This window comes from Cokeromyces recurvatus (genome assembly GCF_025118155.1).
Source record: "Cokeromyces recurvatus strain NRRL 2243 chromosome Unknown BX663scaffold_3, whole genome shotgun sequence".
Taxonomy (NCBI): Eukaryota; Fungi; Mucoromycota; class Mucoromycetes; order Mucorales; family Mucoraceae; genus Cokeromyces; species Cokeromyces recurvatus.
In genome coordinates this window covers 727,865-745,718 of record NW_026251389.1, presented here as the reverse complement: position 1 = coordinate 745,718, position 17,854 = coordinate 727,865, and the positions used below count along the sequence as shown (strand labels likewise).

General features: G+C 28.7%; 6 protein-coding genes and 1 non-coding gene across 7 annotated transcripts; 3 read left to right on the top strand and 4 right to left on the bottom strand.

The window, feature by feature from the left end:
- The first annotated feature begins 730 nt into the window (after window positions 1-730).
- Window positions 731-1,962, top strand: BX663DRAFT_496860 (emp24/gp25L/p24 family/GOLD-domain-containing protein). Its single transcript, XM_051525830.1, has 5 exons — window positions 731-959; window positions 1,016-1,098; window positions 1,178-1,315; window positions 1,382-1,451; window positions 1,527-1,962. The coding sequence occupies exons 1-5, from the start codon at window positions 824-826 to the stop codon at window positions 1,619-1,621; spliced, it is 522 nt and encodes a 173-aa protein (XP_051386536.1). The 5' UTR covers window positions 731-823; the 3' UTR covers window positions 1,622-1,962.
- Window positions 1,963-2,199: 237 nt separating this feature from the next.
- BX663DRAFT_496856 (uncharacterized protein) lies at window positions 2,200-3,084 on the bottom strand. The gene is made up of 4 exons (XM_051525829.1): window positions 2,788-3,084; window positions 2,534-2,763; window positions 2,409-2,495; window positions 2,200-2,262 (listed from the first exon to the last, which is right to left on the bottom strand). Exons 1-3 carry the CDS (start codon window positions 3,032-3,034, stop codon window positions 2,424-2,426), a joined length of 549 nt encoding a protein of 182 aa, XP_051386535.1. The 5' UTR covers window positions 3,035-3,084; the 3' UTR covers window positions 2,200-2,262; window positions 2,409-2,423.
- A 1,227-nt stretch (window positions 3,085-4,311) lies between these two features.
- BX663DRAFT_t24 lies at window positions 4,312-4,385 on the bottom strand. The gene has a single exon. It is a non-coding gene; the product is annotated as a tRNA-Asn (tRNA).
- A 3,790-nt stretch (window positions 4,386-8,175) lies between these two features.
- On the top strand, window positions 8,176-9,573 carry BX663DRAFT_428145 (GLE1-like protein-domain-containing protein; the record flags this gene model as incomplete). The annotated part of the gene is made up of 4 exons (XM_051522662.1): window positions 8,176-8,415; window positions 8,485-8,679; window positions 8,737-8,994; window positions 9,103-9,573. 4 exons carry the CDS (start codon window positions 8,176-8,178, stop codon window positions 9,571-9,573), a joined length of 1,164 nt encoding a protein of 387 aa, XP_051386534.1.
- A 104-nt stretch (window positions 9,574-9,677) lies between these two features.
- On the bottom strand, window positions 9,678-13,104 carry BX663DRAFT_496846 (Spc98 family-domain-containing protein). Its single transcript, XM_051525828.1, has 11 exons — window positions 12,789-13,104; window positions 12,662-12,723; window positions 12,518-12,585; window positions 12,357-12,446; window positions 12,026-12,275; window positions 11,499-11,945; window positions 11,053-11,418; window positions 10,782-10,980; window positions 10,584-10,719; window positions 10,229-10,522; window positions 9,678-10,172 (listed from the first exon to the last, which is right to left on the bottom strand). The coding sequence occupies exons 1-11, from the start codon at window positions 13,046-13,048 to the stop codon at window positions 9,723-9,725; spliced, it is 2,622 nt and encodes an 873-aa protein (XP_051386533.1). The 5' UTR covers window positions 13,049-13,104; the 3' UTR covers window positions 9,678-9,722.
- Window positions 13,105-13,673: 569 nt separating this feature from the next.
- Window positions 13,674-15,689, top strand: BX663DRAFT_496841 (ureidoglycolate hydrolase-domain-containing protein). The gene is made up of 4 exons (XM_051525827.1): window positions 13,674-14,082; window positions 14,159-14,473; window positions 14,544-14,971; window positions 15,039-15,689. The coding sequence occupies exons 1-4, from the start codon at window positions 13,985-13,987 to the stop codon at window positions 15,647-15,649; spliced, it is 1,452 nt and encodes a 483-aa protein (XP_051386532.1). The 5' UTR covers window positions 13,674-13,984; the 3' UTR covers window positions 15,650-15,689.
- A 1,682-nt stretch (window positions 15,690-17,371) lies between these two features.
- BX663DRAFT_427334 (thioredoxin-like protein) lies at window positions 17,372-17,779 on the bottom strand (the record flags this gene model as incomplete). Its single annotated transcript, XM_051522609.1, has 2 exons — window positions 17,372-17,615; window positions 17,688-17,779. The coding sequence occupies 2 exons, from the start codon at window positions 17,777-17,779 to the stop codon at window positions 17,372-17,374; spliced, it is 336 nt and encodes a 111-aa protein (XP_051386531.1).
- Between the last annotated feature and the right edge of the window lie 75 nt (window positions 17,780-17,854).

The window sequence follows — 17,854 nt, the reverse complement described above, 5'->3', positions numbered from 1 at the left end:
TGTGAAAATTGATAATCTAAAGTTAATACTAGTAAAAAAAAAGAAAAAGAAAGAAAGAACAAGGCATTATATTAAGCTTAGTAGATAAATTTTACATGTAAATGCTTTCTGTGACTTATTGTTAAAAGTTTATAATGAGTAAATGGTGAAGTCTTGTTATAAAAGTCTCAAAGATCTTTATAATGTAATGAGTTTTTTTTTTTTTTTTTTTTTTTTTTTTTTTTTTTTTTTTTTTTTTTTTTTCCGTTATTATTCAATAGCTACATGAAATGAATATCTAAGTCATTATCATATCTTGGTTTCAAGGAAGAAAAAAAAACTTTGTTACCAGTGCTACGCTTAAGAAGCACTTTTTTTTTGTTGTTGTGTGATTATCTAAATAGTGAGCTAATTCCAACTTTGTTAGTCAAATACTATGCAATAAAAGTAGTACCATTATTGCTTAAAGCACATATATTTATATAGATTATTAAGTTCTAAATAATCTCTTGTGAGCTATATAACAAAAAAATAATAATATACACTCTTACACTAACATTTTTTATTATTATTTAGCATTGTTAGGAATTAGTCTTACTCTAAACTGTCACAAATAGATTAATGGGTCAGCATAAAATAGACAACTAAAGCATAATAAACTATCATATTCTTTTTCTTTTTTTTTTTAACAAATCAAGCAGTTCAACGTTGAGTACAAAAGTAGTTGAATTTACGCTTTTGATTGGCCGACCCTGATTTTGTTAATTTTTATTTTATTTTATTTTATTTCATTTTATTTTTTATTCTTTATTTCACGCGTGTATATTTTGGCATATATAACTAGATGGTTCAATTACGCTTCTCGGCACTTTTATTACTTGTTACCTATTTAACTAGCACACAAGCATTATACTTTTATTTGGAGGGATCCGAGAAAAAATGCTTTATTGAAGATTTACCAAAGGAAACCATGGTTATCGGTAAATGAGAAAGAAAGACAAATGTGTAGAATAGATTAGTTAACGCATTTATATAGGTGTGTACAAGTCAGAACAGTTTTCTAGTGCTCAAAATCAGTGGATTGAAAATCCTGATGTGAAGATTGAAATTACAGTTGAAGTAAGAAAAAAAAAAAAAAAAAAAAAAAAAAAAAAAAAAAAGTTTAAATTGAATATAACGTTTGAATATAAAATATTAGGAACTTCCACAAGGTCATAAGATTGTTGAAACTAAAAGTAAGTCCTCTGGTCGTTTTACTTTCACTTCAATGGAATCTGGGGATCATGCCATCTGTTTGGCAGTTGTTTCTAATTCTTGGTTCGACAGTACAAAAACCGTAATTATTTAGCATGTAAGATTTAAATACTATTTGTCTTATTTTTTTTTTTTTTTTAATTGTTAGAGACTTACTCTCGATATGGATTTTGATGATCCAACTGATCATCATGATCACAGTGCCGAAGGTGTTTCTAGTAAGTCATCTATTGTTTATTTTATTTTATTTTTTAGGATTAAGGAAATAAAAGCATAGCTAATAAATTATATAGCCTTAGTTAGAAGAGTACATGAATTAAACGAACGTGTTGAAGATATTCAAATTGAGCAAAATGCTCAACGAGTAAGTGAAATAGGGGAAAAATAGAGGGAAAAAAAACAGGCTACTAAAGTAATTTTGTTTAACAGGAACGTGAAAAGGATTTCCGTGATCAATCTGAACTTACTAACTCTCGTGTAGTCTGGTGGACAATTGCTCAACTTATTGTTCTTGGTATCGTTTGTGTATGGCAAATGCATTACTTTAAGAACTTCTTTACTGCGAAGAAACTTGTATAAAAAAAAAGGAAATAAACTAACCTCATTTGTTATTATAAAACAAAATTACACTTTATTTCTATACTGCATGACTCACACTGCCTGTTCTTATTTTATATTAATAATCTATATATTAAACTTTGTTAATAGGCAATCAAAAAAAAAAAGGACATTATTTGTATTTTCAAAAATAACACAATAATGTAATAATTCAAGTGGAATTTACACTATTACATGCATTTTACTATTTTTATTACATTACTATGTTGATTTTGAAGAGAAAAGAGCTGTTTATATAAATACTATTGATATTTATTTTATTATTGCTTTATTAACAAGCAAAGAAACTAGGTTGGGCCAATGAGAAAACATTTGATCGTTTCAAAATTGGATTGGCACACCAATGCAAAAATGGGACAGCGATACGGAAATGGGACATATTAAGATACTTTTAATTTTTGGGTGAATGAATAGGTCAACTTACCTGTAAATATGGGGTGTCTTGCTGTTATACAAGACATGATGTTATTCAATTGTTAAGACTATTTTTCCACAAATAATAATATTGTTGTTAGTATATTAAGTAATGAAATCTATATTAATATCAAGATAGCTTACCCCACCGAAACTCTTCAGGTTGATTGTTGTTGTTGGCAGCCATATACAAAAAGATAGAGCGTATGTTGGGACTCGCCATGTGATCTCTGTTCCATCGAGTATTACAAGTTTGACAGTTGAGAACTGGATGGATCATCATATTGGAGTTATCGCGTTGGTTGGAAGTATTTCTTTTATAACATCTGGGACATATTTGACTTGTGAAATACTCATCAATCATAACGATGTACTTTCTTGAATTTGGCTGGTTGCGTTCGGTTGATTTGACATAATTTAGTAAGGCTTTTCTGAATACCTTTGTTGGAGAAGGCACATTCCCACAAAGTCCACCGAACCGAGCAGAACCAAATGCCACTACAGTAGGCCTTTCAGCTTCACCGGCATTGTCTCTAGGGGCTAACGTTTTCCACTTTTGCTGATTTGCTTGTTGTATATTAGGATTGCCTTCTTGATATTTTCTGCTACCTGTAAACAACCGTTTACACATTTCGGTCAATGCTTTTTGCTTGTTTCTATAGCCGTGATATTTGAGCTTTTTCAATCCGATTGTGTAATAGCCTTTAATTGCCTCAAAGTTCTGAAATATATATCGTAAAGCTTTATTGAACTGGTCCCAGTTACACATCCTTGTTGATGGTGTATTAGAAATCAGACGGTGTGCGTCAACATTGGCTCGATCATGTTTGGCTCTTTTTATGGCAGCAGATTTGAATCCAGAAAGTTGATAATATTCGCTTGGGGAAGTCTTACGTATTCTATGTCTTTGTCTACTTTGGCCAGCACCAGTACTAACACCGTTGCAAGCAACAAAAACATCACGCAATCCAGGATCCAACCCCCATACAGTAGCAGTATTTAAATCAATCTTAGCGGCAATATCAACAGGTGTCAAAGTGGCTTCAGCAGCATGGGAAGGTCGTTCGCAAATAAATTCCAAAACAATACCATCGGTACTAATAACACCAGTAAAGTTCTTATTCTACGTATCCTAATCACTTTACTTGGCTTTATTATTTCAAAAACGATAGTTCACTCACTCCATCAAACCCCCAGAAATGCTCCTTATTGTCCTAAGTAACTCGAATCTGGGATATTCTCCATGAGGATTGTTCGTTCCGGGACCATTCAAGTTAGGTGAATCATATCCTAATCTGGATGATCATCATAGTAGTCTAATAGTCTATTAGTGACCTTTCTTGTTAAATGGAACAAGATTATAGCTTCTTGTTTATACATTCGCCCAAAAACTAAGCGTGTCTCAATATATCCCACTTTCATGTTTATGTCCCACTTTTGTATCAGTGTCCCATTTTTGCATTGGTATCCCAATCCAATTTTGAAACGATCAAATGTTTTCTCATTGGCCCAACCCAGTTTCTTCGACTGTAACAAGCAAATACTTCAATATTTATGAAATTGTGTATGTAAATTTTATTAGCATAAATATCTTATCTTTTTTTTTTTCTTTTTTTTTTTTTTTTTCTTTTTTTTTTTTTTTTACATCGAATTATGTAATAATATGTGTGTCTTCTACTTTGAAGAGATACCACTGGCAAAGAATAAAGGAATATACTTATACATTGTTTTAGTAAATAAAATAATATGTATAAATACCATATTAAACAAATACAAAATAAACTAGTATTTCTTTTTCTTTTCCAACATACATTATTATTATTCATTAGGATCATATATTGTTTTACTTCAAACATATACTATGCTTATTTTTGTGAAAGAACGACATTGTAAGCCTGGATAATAATAATGAAAAAAAGATCATATCTACAATTATAATTAACAATATAGACTGTTGGTTTATATGCAAATAATATACATATTGTGAAGCAAAACTACAAAAAATGTTATATCATGAAAAATATAAAAAAATCAAAAAAAAGAAAGCGCTCCTAGGTGGGCTCGAACCACCAACCTCCTGATTAACAGTCAGACGCGCTAGCCAATTGCGCCATAGAAGCTGTTGTTGATCTGATAGGTTATTTCTGGTGTCTTGTCAGTTCGCCACAATATTTTTTTTATATTATGTAATATTAACCCGTCACACTATAATGTTATGTAATATCCTGATTATGTAATATACGTCTTTGTCAAATGAAATAAACAACTCTCTTTCGCTTATTCATAACTTTTTATTATTTATAAGTGATACATTCTTATTGGTGTATAAATTATCTATAACAATAAGGAACTAGTGCATTCTCAACGCTCATAATATTATATTACATTGCCTCTTAATTTTTACAGTCGGTTAACGCAATCTGGTAATATCAATATTGTTACGACCTTTTGTACAGTAACAGCAACGAGAACATAACAGATCCTGAATTTTATATATTAGTTAAGAGTTCTTTTACAATAAAGTCACGTGATCTGTGACTGTGATTTTTAATTATGTCATCTTTTTTTTTTTAGTATGAGTATTATTTTTTTATTCGAATGATGAGCTTTTTTCTTCGATATTGAGCATTGTTCTTCATATTATTATGCTTTATTTCCATTGATTAAGTAATAAAAAGAGTTGAATTAACGATGTTAATGTACGTGAAGTAATAATAGCAATGCTCAACAAAATTTTTACTATACAGGTTCTTCCAATTGGCAAACAAAATATAAATATGACAATTATTACTGGTTAAACTATCATTTATTATATAATAAACAAACATTTTAAATATAATTAGTATATTGTGCTTTACAGAATAAAATTCACTCAACATATAGTATTGGTATTAGTCATTGTTGGGCCATATTTTGACATAATATTAGTTATGCATTTTATTATGTAATGGTAATATAACTGATACTATTCAATTACACATTTATTTTTGGGGAAAAGTATACATATTATATACACATTAGTGATTATGAATATATCATAATAATTTAATAATATTTCATGACTATAACTTAGTATAGTGATATATTATTTTTATAATTGTTACTAATATATTACTTATCCCATTAAAAACAATCCATATTTTTTTTTTATATTTTTAGTAATCACAACGATTCAGGAACGAATAATAAAGACATCTTATTGATTAATGCAAAAGAATTCGGTTATAGTGAATTCATATAATCCTTCATTACATTAGCTTCTGCTTGTAAAGATTATATTTCTATTAATATTACTTACCTTTCTTAAAAAATATACATATATATTTATGAATAACCTTCTTCATCCTCGTTTTATTTCCTATTAGTACAAATTTTGCATTAGCATACTTTTTTTTTGTTGAACTATAGAGAATTGTCTATTGTTTTCATTGTATTCACTTTATTCTCTTCAATAAAAGTAGATTTGAGTTGTTTATCGATTGCTATGATTTTACACTGTAAATTTTTGATGTGATCCCTGGTGTATCTTGTTTAGAAAGATTGCTTATAGGATTTGGTAAAGACTTGTAAGGCTAATTGAATACAAATATGAATATTTCTTCAAATTACTAATAATGTAATCTATTTTGGAACTAGATTATATATACATCTACCATATAATCTGTTGTGCCCAAATTAAAGATAAAGGTTATATATAACAAATTAAAAAGAAGCTAAAGGCTCTATGTATGTTCTGTGTAGTAATATCACTAATTACAATTACATTACCTTTAAAGTCGTATATATCTAAATTTCTCGTGTCGTTCAGAGAACAAAAAAAAAAAAAAATAGAAATAATGCAATAAGGGCATCCAATATTGCTGTATTCTAACGACTTGCATAACTATAAGTGACACTTTGATAATGAATATAGAATAATTTGTAGCATGTTAATGTTCATTTGCTATCGAAAAAAAAAAAAGAGTGTGTGGGATGAGTATTTGATATAATACTAAGTCTCAGTCCTTTTTATGAGGGATATACGGTATAATATGAATAGAAGTTAATAGACATACATATGTTTAATTAGGTTGTATACAGCAGAAGGAATATCTTTCAGTTACCCGTTTCTAATAGCGCGCAAAAATCAAAATCCCAGCTACGGTTACTAACGATGTTAATATTTTTTTTTTTCTTTCTTTCTTTCATTCAAGATTATTCACGATCATTTAAGAAATATCAGATGAAATGTCTTTGAGACTAATTGTAGTCATAGACAAAAATACATACTTTAATCAGTCCCTTATAAGAAATATGTTCAATCTGTTCTATGGCTATACTAGATGAAAGTAGTTTTCTATTTGAGTAACTGCTACTTCTTTTTCTTTGATATTCTGTATATCTTTATTTTCGTTCCTTAGTTTAATGAAATATTTTGTTCCATTCACTTTCAAATTTGCCTTTATTGAAGCTTTTGTTACTAAACAACTCTATGAACAGGTTATTGTTTGGGTAGCCCTCTTTCACTTGTTGTAAATTACTATCATTTTTTTAAGTGTTGTTTGATTTTCACACTTGATTCAAATTCATTTTTTTGTTTGAAAAAGCTTTAGACATAATTTGAATATCTTCTTTAATTCTAATAGTAACCCTTTTCTTTAGCTTACTTGGAATCAACTTTACCCCTATATATTACATGCTTATTTTTGATCATTTGAATATTAGATAAATAGTTTATTTTTATGACTAATTCTAATATTGATTCTGTATCTTTGCTCTGTCTTTGATTATATCCACGCAAAGATATAACAAAACTTAGCAAAGCAAAATCTATTGCCTTTTTTTTTTTTATTATGATTAGTAATAGGAATAAAAATTAATTCATTGCATTAATATCAGTTCAAATAGTAATAGATATACTATAAAATACATACATAAATTTGTTGACTAATGAATAAAAAAGATTTATTATTAATTAGGTAACACGGCCATTATCAACATATTCACAATGAAATAATACAACGCTTCTTGTTGACAATACTAAAGAAGTATGATTTAAACTGAATATATCATACGTCACTACTTATTCTTTTTTAAAATGCTACTAGTGGATGAAAAAGAAAAACCAAAAAGGTTTTTTTTTTTTTTTTTTTTTTTTTTTTTTTTTTTTTTTTTTTACGCAAAGAATCTTAAGATAAACCCTGACAAAGCCGAAAAAATTAAACCATTAATTTTTACTCCAATAAAGACAAAATTTTAAAGTGAATAATAAATTTTTTTATTATTCATTTCTCTTTATTGTTAACTATTCTTTTTTCTTTTTTTTTTTCTTTCTTTCTTTCTTTTTTTCTTTAAAAAAAGATCTTCAATATGATAAAGCCGCATCGCATCACAAATAACATTATATATACAGTTCCTGATTTAGAATCAGAATCAGATTTTGAGGATTCTTTTGAATGTTATGATTACACGTATGATTTTTGATTATCTAAATTTTGACATCTGTATTTACCTCGAAGCATTTTGTACTAGTCCCAAGACTTGTGAAATATCTGATAGACAAGTGCATAGTTTAATACAATTAGGTTGCATTTATAACCCTTTAGACGAATACAAAAAATCTTTATATTTTCAAAATCCAGTACGTTCTGTAAATATAAAGCCCTTTTTTTTATCTCTCTTTTCTCAAAAAAAAGAAAAAAAAAACCTTTTTTCATTATGAAATTATTATAATAGAAATCTTATGATAAGCAATTTGAAGCAAAATTACAGAAACATCAACAGGATTTAAAAAAAGAGAAGGAAGCATTACTACAAAAGCAATACAAAGAAAGAGAAGTAGAAATACAAAAGTTAAAAAGCTTATTGTCTGAAATTAACATTTCAAGGTATTACAGCAACAACAAAAAATAAAATAAAATAAATGTTGCTATGATTTTTAATATAGTATTTCATAGAGATGACAGTGATATAGATGAGGATAAAGCTTTTGAAGAGGAATTAATGAGGCAGAGAAAATTAATTGACGATGCTATCAAAGCAGATAAAAAGAGATTAGAAACAGCAGCAGCAGAAGCAAAAGCAAAGGCTGAAAAAGAGAAAAAAGAAAAGGAAGAAAAAGAAAAGAAAGAAAAAGAGGAAAAGAAGAAGAAGGAAGAGATATTAAAGCAGGTAAAAATACCTTTATTATTCAAAATAAGCAAACACACATATATTAAACATTTTTTTTACTGTAAACAGCAACAATCTGCTGCAACTTCAATCGAGGGAATGGAGGAATATAAGAAATATTATGCAAAAATTGAGTATTACAAGACAAAAATTAAGCCGATGATGAAAGAAGATACTTTCCGTAAGCAATGCTTTAATGCAAAAATGATCATAAATCGAACTATAACACAGCTTCAATCAGATCATAAAATTGTTTACGAAAAGGTAATTTTTTTTATACATATTATATAAAAATACATATTTATTTTCATTTTATTTTAGTATGAATTTTTGAAAAATCATATTTTGAATATTAAACAGCAATCAAATGAAGCATTTGAATTCTTACTTAATCATCTTTCAAAAGTATTTTTGGCCCAAGTTAAACAAGAAATACATGCAACAGCATTTGCAGCTTATTTCTTGGCTCGATTTGCTTGTTTAATGTGCAGTGCTATTCCAGAATTTTTAGATTATCTTATGGGTCGTTTATTAAAACGCTGTCAATATCTTATCCCTAAATATCATGATGATGATCCCGTAAGTAAAGAAAGAAAGAAAAAAAAAAAAAAGACAGCATCATTTGCATATTAATTTTTTTTTTTTTTTTTTTTTTTTTTTTTTTTTTTTTTTGTATTTTATTATTAGACTCTTTCAGCCGATGAAATAAGATCAAGATTACGTTACAATTATTCCAACAAAGAAAAAAAGATACTAGAGACATTCTTAGAGCATTCAGAAAATCAAAAATGTTATATCATGTTTTATAGCGCATTATGTCAAACTGTACCTGATCCAGGTCAACCAGAGAATCCTTTTCCAATTAAATATGCTTGGATTTGGTTAGCTCGAATTTGTAATATGCCACCTCGTGAAGTGACACCTATCCTAGTTCTTGGTTGTTTAGAAGTTAGTGCGATTCGATTACTAGAAGCTTATCCTCATCAAACTCCTAAACTTTTCCGTCTAATTCGTGAAACTATCTGTTCCATGTACCCTATAACTGATAATCAAGATAATCTTTCTAGTATTAAGCAGCTGGAAATGTTTCTAGATGAATATTTCCAGACTGGTGTACCTAAATGTATTCCTGAGACTTTACCGCCATCTGTTAAATAATAATTATTGCAAATTATATAATGATAACTATGTCTTTAGACATAGTAATATCTTGTTGTACTTTATTAATAATTTGCAAAGGAAAAAAAAAAAAAAAGAAAGAAAAAAAAAAAGAAAAAAAAAAAAAGAAAAGAAAAAATCATTTAATCCTATGATAAAAAGGCTGCTGTTTCATTAAATCCAGAATAAAATCCATTATAATCCAATCGAGTTGATAAAGATCTTAAATCTTCGTCATGAAATGAATTCAAACAATCTATAAATTGTAATACTTGTACTGTAAAGCCATCTTCCATTTCTTGATGTTTACGTCTAATTTTACTAATCATGTCTGCATCTTTTGCTATATTACTTCTAAACATTTTTGATGACTCTGAAGTTGCATAGTTGTAAAGATAATCCAAGACTACTTTATATTCCAACACACTGTCAAAGATACCATTTAATCGGTCAGCTAGTTCCTTTTGTTTAAGTCCACTCAAAAAGCCTTTTTCTGTAATCTCATTTAAATAATTGGTATGTGCTTCAATAATTGAATCCAGATCTATACTCTTGTTTCCAATAAATGTCTCCAACTTATCCCAAGAACATTCTAAAACCTAAAAGAAATCACACATGTTATTTTATCTTTCGTATGAAGAATATAAAAAGATACCTCAAATAACACATAATGCTGCAATTGATATACAAAATGAATCATGCGTTGAATTGCAAGTTGTGTAAAATGTATGTCTGTTTTAATTTCAGTTATCTCCTTAAATTGTCTACCTGCTTTCCCCCATTGACGCCAAGCTGAAGATAACGTATACTCAACTCGTCTTAAACGCCAAAGAAAGTTAAATATTTGAAGGTATTGATGCATAGCAGTCGAACTAAAGATAGTATTGATAGGTGCGTCAACATGATAATCCAATGAAAATACATCCCAGCCAAGATCATCTTTTTGAATCTATTGAACATGATTAATAAATAATTGTCTTTTTAATTTTTATTCAGACTAGATTCTTCACCTCTAATAATCGAACATCTAATCTATTTAATACTGTAGGATCATCATACTGAGCATCAGATGACTTTATCGCTGTTTCTAATATACCAGTTAAATTATGTCGAAATAATGTATTTGCTGGTTTATTCAAGTTATCCCTAAATAAAAAGAGAATAAGTAAATAATAGATACCCTTTTCTTTTTGCTTGTTTTAACTAACCATAATATATCCATCAAATATCTTATAAAGTCTCCCTGACCAAGAAGCATGTATTGTTTAAGAGCTTTTAAATGATCCATCAATTTATATTTTGTCTTGAGAAGGTTTAATAATGCTTTACTGGTGTTTTTATATGCTAAATCAATTGATTTTTCTAATTGATATGTTTCGCCATATTGAAATGTATGATGTATAGAAGCTTTAATTCAATTAAACAGTTAGTTAGTTCATTTATGAGTCTTGTCTCTATCATTCTATGTATACTACTTACACATGTCAGTCACATTCGATAGGACAGTTAATATATCGTCATGGCAACTATAACGAATGAAGTTCAATGATTTTCCAATAGAAAATATTTTATGGGCCAATTCCTTGGATAAAAATGAAGGTAACATATTTTCACGTAATGTATATTTAGCTTGCCAAAGTTCTTCTTCTGATACTGTTGCATCACAAGCAACAAAAAATTCTCCATAAGGGTCATCTAATTCGCCTTCATTCACCCATCGTTCTAGCATTTTATAAAATGGTTTTGATATAATTTGCAACATGTCAATAAGGTATGTCTTAATAAATGGGTCACCATGTTTTGTATAATTGTGAATAGCTGATATTAAAGCACCACCTTTCTTATCTATGTATAATCAAATGAGTCAATATTTATATAACATATCAAGAAAGCCAAAAAAAAAAAAAAAGGAAATCGACGCAAACCTTCACACACATCCACTAAAATACCCATTAATTTTAACTTTTGCTTATAATCTTCTGTCCACACTGCTAATCTTTTCAGGGTTAAACTTTGATCAGTCAAAGGTAATTGTTTATTTGCTATCTGTTTCTCAATCTGAGCTTCTAGAATAGCAATCAGTTTGTAATACTCTGTCAGCTCATGTTGTAATGCTGCACATAATGATTGACCCACAAGCCCAATAGTAGGTGAATGCATATTTTGTTTAACAAAATCACGTATCTTAATATATAACCATCCAACCTCAGCTAATTTTAATACTGTCTCCTCTGTTGACTTGGATATTTCAAGTCCAGGAATCAAAATATGATCGTTTAATTCAGCATTATACCGTATATATTGTCCATCTATTCCTTGAAAAAGGAAAATTAAGTCTCTTAAAATATCTGATTCTGACGCATAAATTGTTGCTATCATATTTAACAAAATAATAATAGGTAAAAATTGGATTTTAAATATATCAACGTTTTTTTTTTTTTCCTTTAAATACCTTCCATTGTATGATGTTCGTTCCTTTGAGCTTCTTTTGCTCTTGCTAGTTGCACAGCGGGTGGGACAGTATCAATATTTAAATTTCTAGTTAATTGAGGTGAAGGTTCTCGAGTAAGTCGACGACGAATATTCCTAGGAGATTCATTTGAATGCATTTCGTATGATCGAGAAGCGGGAGGTTGTATATCATTTGCTTCCTGGTCAAGGTTTTCCAAGCCTCTAATGGATGTACGAGGACTATTCATTGGCTATATTATATAGCAGTTATAATTTCAGCATCCTTTTTTGTTTGTTTATCTTTGTATTTTTTTTTTCCCCAGTTAACTTACTGATAGGTTCATTGACATATTGTCTCTTGTTGGTATATTGCTTAGCATTAATAATAAATAAAGTATAGGCCATCTTTTATGTAATCGTTGCTATTAAAAAAAAATAGAAAAAAAGTTTAATAATGAAATGTCTGAGTCATATTGTTGTTATTAAGTAATACTCTGGAGACTAATTTGTTGTATAAATGACCAAAGCGGAAGGCATTCTGAGGATTGGAAGATTCCTGCACTAATATGTATGTATTTATATAAAATTTTTAACAACATTTCTCTTTTAATGAGTTAATTTTACTTATGGATAATACATTTAGTGTGTATAATGTTGACTATATCATCTTCATTTTCAACTATAGACGGTTCTGGTTGACTTTATAAAAAAAAAAAAAAATTAAAAAGAGCATAATTTATAAATCTTGTCCTTAATAAATTTACCTAAGAATGGTATAATTAAACTTATCTAGTAATGCTCTTGTTTGATTTTCAGCATCCTGACTTTTTGCATTGTCTGGTATTATATCAAATCTTTCAACGATCCTTGCTAAAGTTTTGATCAAATGATTTCGAGGCATAGCACCAGTTGAGAACGATTCTTCAGTTTGTAAAGAATATGTAGATAAACGACTATGATTAGATCTTATTCGCTCATTATATCGTTGTTGTTGCTGAAATCGACTATTTTCCGAAGTATTCATTTGATGTAGATTAAATTTAAGATGGATATGTGTATATTTATTTGTATATACAAAACATAAATTAAAAAGAACGATTTTTTTTTTTTTTTTTTTTTTTAAAAAAAAACACGCGAAGGATTAGCATTTCAAACTCATCTTTCGTGTCACATCAAAATTTCTTTGTTTGCTAAACATGCCAAGAGGAACGTCTTAGTCTACAGTTATAACAAAATTAGCTCCCCCTTTTTATAGTAACAATAGTCTTCCTACAATTCTCAAACTTGACTAAAAGCCTACTTAAATTTATAGAAAACAAAAGGTATAATAATTTGGAAATATAGGACGAATTAAGTAAATCATTTTTCAGCATGGATAGAGTTTTTTTTTATGCTGTGTGATATTGTTTTATTATTTAAAGCTCTACATTTAACTGTTTATATTTCCCTCAGGTACGTATCATATTCGAACTTACTTGTATTATTAAAATATCAGATAAAAAAATATAGAATATTATTATTTAAATATAAAAGATATAATTTAAACAAAGGGTATAGATACATATTGATTGGTTGAATTGTGACTTATCTAAAGCAGCATTTGAAAATCTGAAGAATTAGTGATTAACGATATCATTCTCTCTCTCTCTCTTAAATATATATATATAAAGTATACATAATTATGTCAATTGCACCTTTATTTTCAAAGCTTAGTCAGGAAGACTTGCATAAATCAAACTTAAAGGATTCCATTAGCAAGTATTATTCATTATAAATATTTAGTATAATATAACACTTTATCTTTCTCAATAGATTTGGCTAGTTCTAATCTTGGAACCACTATTGTTAAAATGAATGATCAGTTTTTTACTTCTGCTCCTATGATACTTAACCCTAAGCCATCTATTCATGTTTCTGACAGACTTATTGGTACATATAGTAAATATACCATAACATATATATGTATATTATATATAGATATATATATATTGGATTAAAAGATTCTAGCTCTTGGACGGACAAGTGTGAAATAAAACAATATGATGGCTCTCATGGCTGGTAAATATAACTTACTAGGACTATTACGATATATATATATATATATATGTATATATATTTACTTTAATAATTATAGGTGCATTATCAAGCTTGGGATTCCAAGTATTATATATGGTTTTAATATTGATACTGGATATTTCTTGGAAGATTATGCATTTACTTTTTCTGTAGAAAGTAGCTATTGTCCAAATTATACAGGACTAGAAAAAGATATTCAATGGGTTGAAGTTCTTCCTAAAGTCCAACTTACTCCTAATGATTTTAATATCTTTACTTTAGAGAAACCGACTACCATTTGTACTCATCTTCGTTTGCATAATTATTCTCGTGGACAAATCTCTCGTTTCTATATTTATGGTGATGTTAGACCTGTTCTTCCAAAAAACAAAGAGTAAGACAAGAAGAATACAACATAATTTTCCTATTATAAATTATTATTACTGATATATTCTATCTTATAGCGAAATTATTGACTTGCTTTTTATTGGTTATGGCGGAAGAGTCGTCTATGCTAATAATAGCTATCTTGTCTCTGATTCATCTTCCTCTTTTTTCAATGTAACCAGAAAACTAGCAGACAAGTATATAGATAATGACAGTGGAGAAAAAATTCATGCTTGTGTAGAGAGTTATACAAATTTTGTTGTCTTTCATCTGGGCATCATAGGACATATCTTACAAGCTGAAATCAACACAACTCATTTTAAGGGAAATCATCCAAGAAAAATAAAAATAGAGGCTACTAATACTACTAGTATTGTTCCTGGAGGAGATGTAAAATGGATGACATTAATTGAACCTTCAATTATTGGACCGAATAATGTCTTTTATTTTAACACTATTCATACTGAGAAGATTTTTACGCATACTAAAATTTCTATTAGTCCTGGTAGTTCTTTACTGAATATATAATACATACACATATACATATAAGATTATTAACAATATCATCATAGATGGAGAAATAAAGCATTTACGGCTTTATGGCGTAATTAAAGGAGGTAAAATTCCTAAATTACCTATCGCTATCAAGCGACATATTTTTGCTAAACCTCTAACATCTGAAAACTATGCTCCTTATGGTGATGTCATTCATACTGCTGCTGCAAAATTTATCACACGAGTTAATCAAGGAACTGCAGAAAAATATCATCATGTAGGTCTGGTCACTAATAAATTTCCTAACGGTCATGGTAAAATGAATTTTTGTATTTTCCGTTGTCGACCTACAACTACAACTGAATTACCTTTCAATGTGAAGTTATTGGAGAGACATCCTTATTCTAGTCAAGCTTTTATTCCTATGACGGATGGCAGGATACGTGGCTACCTTATTATTGTTGCTCTTAACGGGTCTGACGATAGACCTGATATGTCTACTTTAAAGGCATTTATGGCTACTAGTAAGCAAGGTATTAATTATCGTGAAGGTATTTGGCATCATCCTATGATTGCTCTTGAGCATGAAACAGATTTTGTAGTTATTGTGCATGAAAGTGGTGTTCCTGAGGATGATTGCAATGAAGTTAACGTTGCTCCTACATTAGTTCATGTTCCTGACTTTTAATTGATATTAAATACTAATAATAAAAGAAGTTAAACTACTACTTGAACAGAAAATTTATTTAATAAAGATAGATTTTGGAAAGTAAATCATAGAATTTAAAACATATACATATCATAAGAATCTGTACCAAATATACGAAATTATTTATACTCATTTTTCTCCTGAAAAGATACATTATTAAAAAAAAAAGAGAGAGAAAAGTACTTTATTGAGAGTTACTAGTAAATGAATTGTCCCTTTGAAGCGGCTCATCGATTCAAAGTGCCACTATGAATGAGTAAACCATTAAAGCAGGCACTAACATTATCCCTTAATCACATTCAATATTTATTTTATTCTTGTACTTGAGAATTTTTTTTTTTGTTGTTGCTAAAAAGCTTTTCATAAACATATGATGCACATGTTCACAAATAAAAAAAGGTGTATATTCAAATTGATTGGATAAAATTTTCTACCCCTAAAATGAGCTTACTCCTTAAAAAAATGGAAAAAAAAAAGGTATAAAAAGGGGATCAAAAAATTGTAAAATTCCCTTTTTTTTTCTTTTTTTCTTTATGATCATCAACCGGCTATTCCACGGCCGTGAAATGGCTGGGCCTGATCAGCCTGGAGTGTCTCTTCAGTTGCTTGTACGCCCTCGGGAGGTGTGAGGGGGTATACTTCTGTCGTTCAGATGCGTCCATTTCAGAAATAACAAACACAAATGAAAAAAAAAAAAAAAAATATGATAGCAGCATATTTTATGATTAGTTATGCTTCTGAAGTTTAAATTGAGTTTTAAAAAAAGAAACGATGTGGTGAAATCTAATAGAACCAGTCACGTAGAAGACAGTCATTCACTTAAACAGCAACAACTATAATTAATAAAAAAGATACGTTTTGACCATAAAATACCTAACATTTATACATTTAATTGTCAATGATTGTATTTGATTACAAGGAAATACATTAATTGAATCATCGTGTTATAAGCTTATTTGTGGCTTCTTTTTAATCCTATATAGTCTAGTATTTAAAAAATAATGAGCTTATTAGTATAAATATATCTCAAATACACAGATTCACTTTATGCTTTATTAGAATAGCTAAAGAAAAGAAAAAAGACGTTTATCTTTATACAACTAAACTTAGTTAGTGCACCATTCAACTTTATAAGCTTATAGCTTCATTGTGCAATATAAGAGGATGATAAAGCTATTATATAGATCAAGATAAAGCATGATAATTTTACTCCATGGTTTAAGTAGTCCTCTTTGACTGCTTTTTGGTTATATATGCTTAATAGAATTCTAGTGTTATTTTTTTGGATGTGTGTGGTATTTATAATAAAGCTACCCAAGCAAAATATTAGAATAATAAATAATGCTCTAAGAGTTGATAATGATATATTGTATGGAGGCCTTCAACAAGTGTAATAAAACGATTATTACATCTAATCACTAGAAAGTATATCATGACTAAAGATAATAATGGTACTATTATAAACATATATTATGATATACTTATTAGTTACTCTTTCTTATACTACGGAATTCGTTTTTTTTTTATATTTTATTTCTTGTCGAGTCATTGCCTGTCTACAATTTATATCAACTTTTGTATTATTTCACTTTTTCTTAATCACAAAAGTCCATAATGATACAAATATTCTTGCATTATTTACAAAATTTATTCTTATTTATACTATTATTATTTTCTTTTTTTTTAAAAAATACATGATAGCTATTTAGCAAGTTCAGCATGTTTCTTCACAAACTCTGAAACTGCTGGCTTGGAACGCATGCCGATAAAAGAGTCTACTACTTTGCCATTATTAAAGGCAAAGACAGATGGTAAAGAGGCGATTTGATATTTAGAAGCAATAGCTTGATGATCATCAACATTGATTTTTACTAGAGTAACTTTAGGATTTTCGGCCACAGTCTTTGTTAATATAGGAGCCAACATCTTACAAGGACCACACCAACTAAAAAAAAAAAAAAAAAATAATTACTACAAGCTGAATTCATATATGTATACATATACATTTCTTCCTTACTCGGCATAAAAATCAACAATGACAGGATGATCAGCTTTTTCTACAAGTGAACCGAATGTTTCAGCAGTCGCTTCAATTGTCTTTCCTGACATACGGGGTTGAGCAGCATGGAATGAACGAACAGCTAAATGAATAAAATAGAATGAATACGTGTTTAATTGCTTCTA